Source organism: Candida theae (genome assembly GCF_024610275.1).
Source record: "Candida theae strain CBS 12239 chromosome Unknown scaffold2, whole genome shotgun sequence".
NCBI lineage: Eukaryota > Fungi > Ascomycota > Pichiomycetes > Serinales > Debaryomycetaceae > Lodderomyces > Lodderomyces theae.
Window position 1 is genome coordinate 15950 of NW_026261438.1, and position 11177 is coordinate 27126.

Sequence of the window (11177 nt, forward strand, 5' to 3'; positions counted from 1 at the left end):
TGTGTGACTGTGAAAATTCCTCCACATCAGCATAATATCCTCAACAAATGTTTCTTCTCATTATAGCTATTGCAATTGTTCTTGTTGCTCTTATTTTACTTCTACCTTCCTTGTCGGGCTTGACCAAGGTTAGTGTCGAAACTCATCGTCATCACGAAAAGCATTCCAAAGCGACAAACAAACAGAGACAGAATGAGCCCCAAGACAATTACCAATTCGGATACGTGCCACCAGATGAACTTTCAAATGAACTGACTGATCAGGACAATGAGGGGTTCTTGAAGACTGAGGCTCGTGTGTTGAAGGAAAAACTTCAAGTCCATTCAGATGATATACCAATCAAGATCAAGTTGAAAAACTTTGCTGGCGATGAAACTGGTTTGAGAAGAAGGAAAGCTGAAAAATTGGATTTCAATACCGATCCAAATAGCTATGACTATGACCTCGATGAGCTTATTGCTGAAGAAACTGAGTTTGCAAGACAAAATGCGCAAAGGGAGTTTTACAAAGATCAAAATTTGGGAGGTGAAAAAGAGGAAATGGTTTGAACTTGGTGTGCTTAAGGGTGCCATGAGGTTTGATTCATTATACGGCCGATAAAGTTCTGTAATTATACTTTGTTCAATACATATCGTCATTTTGTTCATGTCCTTTTTTTATTTTTGCCTTCTACTACTTTCCAAACTGTTACACTGAACATAACAAAAATTTTGCTATTTCGTCACCTTCCCCCTTGCTAACATTAAGAAAGGAGCCTGCCCATGTCATGGGATACTCTGTTTGAGACCTACCCTTACGATATCAGTTTCAGTTGGGGTCGCTTCATTACCTGCTCCCTTTTGCTAATTATTTTGCCTTTGGTGGCTGTGTTTATTTGTGACTACGTCTATCAACCTGCCGAGATCAGAGACATCTTTTCAATACCTGGGGAATTGCCAATAATTGGTCATTTGCATTTGCTGTTGCGCAACCCAGCCAAATCGTACATGAATTGGGCAAAACGCTACAATCAGCCGGTGTTTCAAATAAGATTGGGGAACAAAAGAGTCATTGTGGTGAACTCATATAGTGATGCGGTTGACATGTGGATGAACCACTCGTGCCAGAACAACTCTAGGCCCATGAGCTACACTTTTCATGGGTTAGTGAGCTCGTACCAGAGCTTTACTGTGGGTTCAACACCACACAGTATGACTTACAAACGAAAAAAACGGGCCGTTTCTCAACTACTAAATTCCAAATCGATATCGCTGCGGAAGCTGACCATTTGTGATGAGATCGATTACATTTTAGGAAAGTTGGTGCTTGAAGTCACCGCAAACGAAGATATCGACCTAGCAACCTACTTGAAGTATTTCACCTTGAGATGTAGCGTCTTTTTGATGTACGGTTTGCATTTGGATTGTTTTGGCAAGGATCATGCATTGTGTGATGAGATTATACGCAACGAGAGTGAAATAATCAGATTGAGGTCACCCATATCAAACATCGAAGATTCAGTTACATTGTTGAGATATTTTCCAAAGTTGACAAATGCTCACAAAGCAGTCGAATGCGGGCAAACGAGAAATGGGTACATGAATGAGCTATACGCGAGATTTCAAGAGGGTGCGAAAGACGGCAACGACAATAACGATTGCACAAATAGCTTTGTTGGCCAGCTATTGGCTCAAAGGGGCAGCAAGCGATTGAGCGAGGCTGAAATCTATAGCATCTGTTTGACTTTTATCAGTGCAGGTTTGGACAATACACCGCTCAATTTGAACTACTTGCTCGGAATACTTTCACAGCCAGTGATTGGGCAGATGTATCAGTCTAAAGCTATCCACAACATTCTTGACAACTGTAGTGGAGATGTTGTAGTGGCATGGGAACAACTGGGTGAAGCAAATTTCGAGAATGCCTACGTTCATGTCTTAGTGTTGGAAACATTGAGACATTTTACCGTCCTTCCATTGAGTCTCCCAAGAACAACAACAAAGCCATTCCTACACGGTGACGTCATAATTCCTGCAAACACACACTTGTTCTTGAATGCGTATGCTGCGAACAATGATGAAGAGCATTTTGAGAGTCCGCTTGAGTTTTGGCCCGAAAGGTGGCTCGACGAAAGAGGCCAAAGCAACTTTGCCGCAAAAATAAATCAGCATTTCTCATTTGGTGCTGGATCAAGAATGTGTTCGGGGTCTTCCTTTGCCCTTTATGAGATGTATGTGTTTATGGTCAAGTTTTTGCTACTATTTGAGGTACATCCCCCTGATTCCAAATTGATGATCACAGACCCTTTTGCCAATAATGGAAATGGGCGTGCGACCTCATTCGAACCACGAAGTCATCATGTAAAATTGATACGGCGACAATTGTTGCTGCCAAACGAAGACAAGATACGTGACGTGGCATTGAGAATTTAAGGATGTGTGTATACAGAATATAGTAAAGTATAAGGCCCAATTTTTTGTTTTCAAAGCCAAGCCAATTTCTATATGAATAGTGTAGGATCAATGTAACCGGTTTTTCTAACAACAACTGACTTCGTATTTGAAACCAAGGGAAGATCATACTTCAACACTCCAGTTATAATTAAGTCAAACGGATTTTCACTTATAATTTCCCACTTCTTTGTGTTGTCCAGCTCGTCTCCGCCGTCATCGCGAAAACCTTCCTCCGTCACATCCTTTCCGGGATGTAGTAACTTAACCTCTGCTTTCTGAACAGTAGACTCTCTAGAGAAAAACCCACCGTTGAAAGTCATGGTAGATTCCAAAAAGTGGATGGTACCCAATTTCACTGTTTCAACTTTTGAGTCACTCTCTTGAACATCAACACCCCCTTCGTCGGGGAGATACCCGCTTCGTGCAAACAAATCTAACTCAACATCGCCAATCTCCACCGAAAACCAACCCGGGTTGAATGCCTCCACCACAATATTGAAAACTAGTTCATCTTTGCTAACAATTGGGTTTTCAATGGAATTGATGCTAACTGCAGTCAAATCTTTTGTGGTTGCCATCACGAATCCCAAAATGAATCCAAAAGTAAGCACCACTAATATACAAACAAGAGTGTATATGAATGACCGCACACAATTGGATCGTTTCTCTGGTTCTCTATTTATAAAAAGTGGGTTGTGTGCTCCATTGTTGTACGGGTAACTAACTGGACTGAAGTTTCGTGAAGCCTTTTTATGCATAGGTAACTCTGGGAGATCGAAATTAGGACTATACCTTTGCTTGTGATCGAATTCATCGATGTCGTAGTAATAGTCTTGGTGCTGCTGCTCATTATAAGGGAAAGGAAAAATGTGTGCTCCTTCTTTGTTTGTGGTTTGATCCTTGGGGCTCAACGGCTGCCCAGTAGACAAAAACCTTTTGCTTTGGCCTTTAGTTCTTGGAAAATTCAAATTCATCGATCGATAGTGCGGAATTCTCTGGCTCGAGTTGAGCAATGATGACGACTCGTTAGGGTGAGGGAATTTGACACTATTGTCGTAATAAATTAGCTCGTCGTCAAAATCCTCAATATCGATATCATCCGGTATAGTGCTGTACCTTCTGGGCTGCGACCCCTTTTTATCAAATAGTTTCGAAGTTGTGGACCTCAATTTCGAGGAGTTTGTAGACGACTTTGGTTCCTTTTTGGTGACATTCTTGCTAGATATAGATGGTGTCGTTGATGGGTCACCCGGAGCTTGTAAGTTCTGGAGATATGGCTGTGATAGTAGTTGATTTACTGATGAATTTCCCTGAATGGCATGAGTTTTGTCTAGGCCGTCATCCTCAGTGGAAGCGCCCCTCCCAACTTCCCCTTCACTATCTTGAAAAGAATATGTATCATCCTCATTTGCTGAGTGAGAAACACTCACAGTCCTATTGTTCCTGTCCCCATGCGAAAGTCCCATTTCTTGAACTGAGCCTCTATCTGAGGCTGCACCCTCATGTAGCGGGCTCCGAGGAGCATTTTCACCGATGGAAGTACCAGAGAGGGCACGCCCCTGTACTGGTCTTCTAAGCCCATGGCCATCCAAATGCACTTGACTATTCATGGAATTTGCAATGGATGGAGCCTTGCTTGACATCAACCTGTGAGGTTTTGAATCGTTGAGTTGGTCAGCTTCTAAAACAGAAGGGGGTCGTTTCGCACCAGGATGAGACGCGTAGCCTCCACTCACACTCCCATTGGTACTAACCCCATCTGCGGGGTTCAACTGATTTGCATTATTAGTGGTGTCAAACGTGTCGTCATTGTTTTCGTAAACAAAAGTTTCGTCACTATCACTGCTCTCGACGTCATCCACTGCACTTGCAAGTTTTGCGGCAAAAAAATCAGTCTTGGTGGAGCTCTGCTTAGCTATCTTCTTCTGCTTTGCTTGCTTATTTGCTGAGTCCCTTTCGTTCAAGTTTGCTGACGAAGAAGTGTTTAAATTGGATACGTTGGGATGCAATGTAAAGTTAGCTGACGATAGTACCGGTTGGGACTGTTGTCTTGACTGGCCCTCTGCGTGTGACTGGGGGAGAGACATTAGCGATGGCTGAGGTAGTCGAGCCAATTCGTGCTTGGCATTCTCATCATTTGTTGATTTAGTCCCAGGTTTGTGATTCAATGTGGGGGAAGTGATGCCATTATTCTTCATTAAAGTGGGAATCGATTGTGTCGACAGCTCCAAGTCAATCTTACTTGGCCCAGGCGAAATTGTTGGAAACACCGATGACTGTGGAGATTTGACTCCCTTGTTTGAGTTGAGTGTAGTGCTTTTCAGGTGTGGCTCCGTTGCATGTATAATCTTTTGCTTAGCCTTCAAAGTCTTGTTAATGTTGTTGATGGTACTTCGGCTGAGTTGTGAGTTTGGTTGTAATGCATGAGACGGCCTCGATGGAGTTGTGCTTCCACTTGATAGTGTGCTCTGGCTCGATCCTATCCTGTGAGGCCCACTTGCCGAAGATATCTGTGACGAGCGTGCTTCAGTTGACATTGCGCCTGTCTCATGGACTTTTCCATCACCAGCTGCTTTCTTGGCTTTATTTGGTGGTGGGTTCTCGCCTGTGGGCTGGTCAAGTACGTGATGACCTCGTGTTGCTATTTCCAAATTCTTTGTATTCTTTGAAGGCGAGCTTCCCACTTTACGGTCTTTGAGTTTGTCATTTGGCGTACTTACGGTCGCCTTGTCACCGTTCAAGCTACTGCTATCTTTGGCCTCCTGCGATACGGAGGTGGCCGAATGAGCATGAGCTTCACTTTTCATTTCGTTATGTGTATCATCCGACATGGTGGTGCTCCTATCGTGAACAAGTTGAATTAGATCTTGGCATAAATGCTTCCTGTGTATGAAGAGTGTAAGCGTGGATTATACCGTATGCAAGGTATATATATATATATATGTACAACCTTGTGAATTGTAGTCAACTAAAAAACAAAGCAAAAGAAGAGGTGAAAGAGATTGAGGAGGAGAAGGAGAATAAAACAAGAACAGAGGAAGAAAAAAAAAAAAAAAAAAATTATAAACTCGCTTAACTTTATATGCAGGATGATTGTGGATTGTTTGACAGGTGCATTGTTGGGGGGAGCTTGTGGCTCGAAGAATAAAACGCTGAACATACACAAGACTACAAACATAGAGAGTGACTACTTTTAAAGATCATTCTATTCGTAAGTATACATTACATTGGATACATATAACCTTGTCAGTGTAATTAGCATGTCCCTTTTTCTTGAGGCGCCTAGGATGGATTAAAAGGTATGATGAAATCACTACCCCACTGATCATAAGAGCTTCCGTCTCTTCCATACGCATTTTGTTGCTGCGGTTGTTGGTTGGGTTGTGCATCTGGAAATGTCGATCCTTCCTTTGTGTAAACATTGTAGAACAATCCATATGAGTTCAAGACATCTTCATCAACACCGGCTTCCTCTAATTCTCTTGCCAACGCATCTTCTTCCCTCTCACCATCATTGTTAGTATGGCTTGCATATCCAGACTGGTATTGCAGTCTGTTATTGGCTCCATTTGATGAGTTATCAGGGTAGTGCAACACATTCTGGCTTGAAGCAGTCACCTGTCCAAAGCTGTGTGAAGCATCTCCAACTTTGGAACTTGTGCGATTATTTATAGAATGCTCTCTTCCACCACCGCCGTTTTGGTGATGCCTGATTTCGCGGTGCGGTGCAGTTTTGGCCAGTTTCCAAAATTCTGAATTTTCTGAGACTTGATTGGCTTGCTGACCATAGGAAAAGCTCTTTTGTATACCACTAAAATCATTATTATTATTATTAAAATCACCTGCTGCGGTATATGTGGATCCATTTGCTGCTGTCCTAACTATCTCGGCTGCTCGTGTCAACGGCGTCAATGGGTTTGCTTCGGACGCCATCTGAACCCCGTCGTATTCCTCGGCGTTTAGCAATCTCTGAAGATTGGACTCCTTCATCGAGTCGGCATCGCCTGTGAATTTAGCCCTATGTTGAGACTGGGTTTTATCACCACTTTCTGTATGGTGATGATGATGGTGGTGGTGGTGGTGATGCTGAGTTGTGTCGTTCTTTTTCAGTTGTTCAGTAGAAGAATTCAACTTGGGAGTTTGCGTCATTGGTGGTAGATAATTAAAGTGTTGGAATCGCGAAATTTGTTCTTCCGGCTCTAGAATATGTGTTCCACTGGTTGTGGAGCTTCCAGGAGATGTGAGTTCATTACCTAGCGATGTGTTCGAGTTCTGGGAGTAATGATGGTGAATATGTTGATGTATTGAAATTTCAACCCCATTGGCTTTGGCATACTCCACTAGATGTCTCACGTGCTCGCTACTACTTATAGACCCCACGTGTGGCTTACTTTGAGCGCCAGGGAAACGATTGTTCGAGCCTTGGTTAACCGAATAGAGCCACTCGGTTTCAGACTTTGTACTCAATGGTGGATTATGAGCCGACGGATATTGTGGGTGCGCAGCAACGTTCTTGGTTTTCCGTCTTTTCACGTTCCCTCTCTGGTCAGGTTCTGCTTGCGACTTGGCAAGCTCCTCTTGCTGGCGATTCAATGTTTCCAACACCGACGACGAATTTCCATTTGTAACGCTCTCCACCGCTTCTTTTATTTTAACACTTGCTTTCCCACGCACAACTTCCGTTACCAACTTTCTCCATCTATTCCGACACGTCAAAGATGGTCTGCTCTCAAAGGCACTGCATATGGTTCTCCATTTGGTGCCATTGAGTTTGACCTGCTTTATTAACAATAGATCCTCTTCCTCCGTCCACGGCTTCAAACGGTCCTTGGTCTTGGGATCTAGAACCTCAACGTACCTCTTCGCACACTGGTCATCAGTCCTGCCCTTGATCTCTTGCGCAACCTTTAACCAAGCAGATCCAAACTTTTCAAACGCCTTGACTAATAACTCGTCTTCTTCAGGCGTCCATTTTCCCTTTCGAAGATTGGGATCTAAAGAGTTGCTCCATCTCTTCCTGCAATCCTTGCCCTTCCTCAAACCATCCAGCGAAAGGGCATTGGCGAGATTGTCCCAGTCAATCGTTTCCAAGTCTCTACCTTGTTGGAATTCATTTGTCACCAAGCTTGAAAGCTCAGTGTCCTCCTCTTTAGTCCACGGTTTTCGAACACCCTTTCGGTACGTTTGGAACCCCAACGATTCCGTTATTTCTAAGGGATCTATCTGCACTACCCTTTTTTTGGAGTTATGGAAATTCTTTGAGTCATCGTGGTTCATCTTTACATTTCACGTTGAAAGTGTGGCCCTTCTTTGATTTGTATATTCTTTTGTTTGTGGTTGTTTTTGAATACAAGAGGGGGCAGTTCTTGAAACGTTCTACAATTTAGCTGAATAGGTTGGATAGTGTCGAGTCGGTTACCACGTCGGTCGTGTATATGTGTGTTTATCACAAACTCCACTTTATCTTTCTCCGCTGTGTGTCTCTGTCTCTGTCTCTGTCTCTGTCTCTGTCTCTGTTCGATCTAAAAAAAAAAAAAAAAAAAACAAAAAATAAAAACGTTAACAACTATAAATATACAATTTTGATCACTCAAACACGACCGAGGATTCGCTTTAAGACTTCAGCTCAGACATCCTCTGCAACTTCACCAGCTCTAATCTTCTTGTTATCAATCAACCTTAGCAAGTTTCTGAGTAATATAGCAATGGTGACTTTACCAATAGAAGGTACATACAAGCCAGCTCTTTGCTTGATCTCATCGTCAAAATTCTTGGAACTAGAGAAATTAATCACCACTGTACCATGTCTCACTAGGTTGACTGGAAACTTGTAGTTCTCAGAAGGAACCCCTGTTATAATAACATCACACTGTGGTGCGAGTTTTTCCACTGTATACTCATCCCCTTTCAAATCGACAACCAAATGTCTATGCTCCAGTAAATCGTCACCACGAGTAAACTGCTGTATATTGTTGATGTCAACAGAGTAGACTGTTGCACCGTCATTAGCAAGTAGTGCTGCCAACGGCCGTCCAACGATTTCCGACCTGTTCACCACTAAAATCTTTTTCCCATACAAACGATTTCCATATGGTAGAATTTTATTATACACACCCAAATACTCCAAAATTTTAACCATTGCAAGGGGCGTGCAAGGCAATATTGACTTCTGTTGGTTCTTGGGCGGGTCCAAAAATCTCACGTTATGGTACAAATTGTGGTAGTACAAGAAATTCAATCCTTCAACGTCCTTTTCTGGGGAGATCAATTGTTGTAAGTATTGATCTTGCTTGTCGCCAAATACAGGGAAATATACCATAATACCGTTCACATTGTCGTCCCTGTTGGCTTTGATCAAAGATGTTTCCAAATCGTTTTTGTTAACTTCAACCAACTTATAGTTGAAACCCAAAGATTCACAAGTTTTGCTTGTCCAATTGGCGTACATTTTAGCAGCCGGGTCTTCATTTGCCAAAAGACCAACCAAAGTAGGCTTGAAGCTTAATTTTTGTACAGCTGAGATGACTTCCTCTTGATAAGGTTTGGCAATGGTGGATGCCAAAATAGTTCTTCCAGCTGGTCTTGACATGATTGAGTGAACAAAGTCTTAAAGGTATGGATAGAAGCAGTCGGTGGTGGTGTGGTTCTAGATTACTTCAACGAATAAAGAGCTCTGTTGTTGTAGCTGAATATATCAAGTCAAAGATGAGTGAGGGTGTATGGTCGCTGATCTTGTTACAATTAATTTAAAAACTTTAATTTGTGTGCGCAATTTCTGACTTCTTCTTCTTCTTCTTCTTCTTCTGCTTCTTCTTAATCGATTGGGAAAAGACTATTCTTTTATAGAGCACAGCAGTTTCACATACAATAGTTTTCTGTAGCAAGTTGATTGAATGTCAATGAATCTATTTACTGAATAAGCCCTTTTCTACACTGATCCAACTCTGAATCGCTACTTAGTCCTGAAGGTTCTGAGAACTATGCACTACTCGATAAACGTGCTCGTCTAATAGCACAAAGCCAGAATTAACGGCATATGGAATCACCTCAAGTGTGCAGCCGCATTTTTATACAATGTCTGCCACATGAATGCCTCGCTAAGCATGAGCTCGATATCTTTTTCTTTCCAATTAAACGTGGGCGGATTTTGTAAAAACAACAAGATTTCCTGAAAATCCTTCGTCTTCAAATCACCGCTAAACTTGATCAAAAATGCAGCACAAACATATGTATGGAAAGTGCTGAATCCCAAAGGTTGTTCACTCAAATAAGTGTCCCACATGCGTATTATTAGATCAATAGGGAGTTCTCGCATGAGCAAACAATTCATCCACCTAAATGAAAACTGCAAGAACTCTACTCCTTCTACGTCAAAATGTTTGATCAAATCGTAATCGATTTTTGAAACCAAATTTTTTAGTTCATTAACCTGTCTAATGATACCTGGTTGTTCATGGATATAATTGTCGGTAATATTCTCGAGTAATCTTGACAAACACCAATACGTATCTGCCTCGATGATAGCAACCACTCTTTGACTCAACTTGCTCGTGTCAAAGTTTTCGAGAGTATAGTTTTCCAAGTTTTTATCTGCAAGCAATGCATTCTCCTCCAAGTCCTCACCACTTGACAAGTATCCCGGAATAGATAGATCGCTATCGTTGTCGTCGCTGTCATTACCCTTTGAATTCTTTGATTGCTGCTTTTGTAGCTGCCATAGATAATGATTCAAAAATATTTGATAAAATGGAGTAGCCAAATCGTTGATACCCTGTACATACCCGCTTGCCGGATGTCTCATTGCCCACAAGAATAAAATTTTTCGAAGCGACATCTGCGTGCTCTTGTTTGCGTATAGTTTGATCGTGGGGTTCGTTCGCTTGACATCGATATTGATCTGATGATAAACCAAAGCCTCTCTGTTACCATTTGAGCCTGTCTCCGGTTTCGAGTTTTCGTCAAATCCAACCAGGATGGAACTAATCCCCTCTTGGTATTCCTGACGCTTGCGCTTCACGGTTGAGCTCTGTCTTGACTTGTTCGTCGGTAGATATCCCAATAGCAACAGCCATGATAATGCTCTAAGTTCATTTGGGATACCGTTCCAGGACAAGCGCCTCAACTCTTGAATATTAATGATCGTTTCTGATGATAGAACTGACTTGAACTTTGCATACTTGTTTTTCAAAAGGTTAAGCTTGTTAACCTCTGCTTTTGTTTTGTAATCCTCTTCGTCCAAAGACTGTTTTACGTCACTTTTAGGGGCCGGTATCGGTACAGTCAAATCTGGATGTAAGGAGTCTAGTAATGGGGGTGGAACCACGGGCTTGGAAACTTCGTCTTGTAACTCTGCATTCCAGTCATCATCCAAATCAGTGTACTTTTCTTTCACATGTCGGTCATTTCTTGTTGCTGATCTAGGAGACACATCTCGACGATGCTCACTAACAAATGACGCTCCCATGGAAGTAGTTCTTTTGATGGGTGGTTGCGTAGAAAAGCCTGCACCGTGGCTCAACATTGGGTTCGATCCATTTCGTCCCTTGCTGTACGATAAGCTACCATAGATAGTGCTGTTCATCTCATCAATCGATTCTTGGCTGTTACTATTGCTGGGTCCAGTCAATGATAAATTCTTCAAAAATGACGATAAATTCTTGCCCTTGCCACCTTGTTCTCCAAATATAAACTCATTCTTGGAACCATTGTAGACCTGTGCCATTTCTTGTTTCTTTTTGCCCATGC

At 42.2% G+C, this 11177-nt stretch overlaps 6 protein-coding genes across 6 annotated transcripts; 2 read left to right on the plus strand and 4 right to left on the minus strand. All coding sequences in view use genetic code 12, as the record gives it.

The window, feature by feature from the left end:
• Nucleotides 1-47: 47 nt before the first annotated feature.
• KGF57_002943 (uncharacterized protein) lies at nucleotides 48-548 on the plus strand (the record flags this gene model as incomplete). Its single annotated transcript, XM_051752310.1, has 1 exon — nucleotides 48-548. The coding sequence occupies one exon, from the start codon at nucleotides 48-50 to the stop codon at nucleotides 546-548; it is 501 nt and encodes a 166-aa protein (XP_051608380.1).
• A 642-nt stretch (nucleotides 549-1190) lies between these two features.
• On the plus strand, nucleotides 1191-2411 carry KGF57_002944 (uncharacterized protein; the record flags this gene model as incomplete). Its single annotated transcript, XM_051752311.1, has 1 exon — nucleotides 1191-2411. The coding sequence occupies one exon, from the start codon at nucleotides 1191-1193 to the stop codon at nucleotides 2409-2411; it is 1221 nt and encodes a 406-aa protein (XP_051608381.1).
• A 68-nt stretch (nucleotides 2412-2479) lies between these two features.
• On the minus strand, nucleotides 2480-5263 carry VAC7 (Vac7p; the record flags this gene model as incomplete). The annotated part of the gene is made up of 1 exon (XM_051752312.1): nucleotides 2480-5263. The coding sequence occupies one exon, from the start codon at nucleotides 5261-5263 to the stop codon at nucleotides 2480-2482; it is 2784 nt and encodes a 927-aa protein (XP_051608382.1).
• A 451-nt stretch (nucleotides 5264-5714) lies between these two features.
• BAS1 (Myb-related transcription factor BAS1) lies at nucleotides 5715-7709 on the minus strand (the record flags this gene model as incomplete). The annotated part of the gene is made up of 1 exon (XM_051752313.1): nucleotides 5715-7709. The coding sequence occupies one exon, from the start codon at nucleotides 7707-7709 to the stop codon at nucleotides 5715-5717; it is 1995 nt and encodes a 664-aa protein (XP_051608383.1).
• A 349-nt stretch (nucleotides 7710-8058) lies between these two features.
• KGF57_002947 (methylenetetrahydrofolate dehydrogenase (NAD(+))) lies at nucleotides 8059-9021 on the minus strand (the record flags this gene model as incomplete). The annotated part of the gene is made up of 1 exon (XM_051752314.1): nucleotides 8059-9021. The coding sequence occupies one exon, from the start codon at nucleotides 9019-9021 to the stop codon at nucleotides 8059-8061; it is 963 nt and encodes a 320-aa protein (XP_051608384.1).
• A 453-nt stretch (nucleotides 9022-9474) lies between these two features.
• Nucleotides 9475-11175, minus strand: GYP1 (Gyp1p; the record flags this gene model as incomplete). The annotated part of the gene is made up of 1 exon (XM_051752316.1): nucleotides 9475-11175. The coding sequence occupies one exon, from the start codon at nucleotides 11173-11175 to the stop codon at nucleotides 9475-9477; it is 1701 nt and encodes a 566-aa protein (XP_051608385.1).
• Nucleotides 11176-11177: the final 2 nt, after the last annotated feature.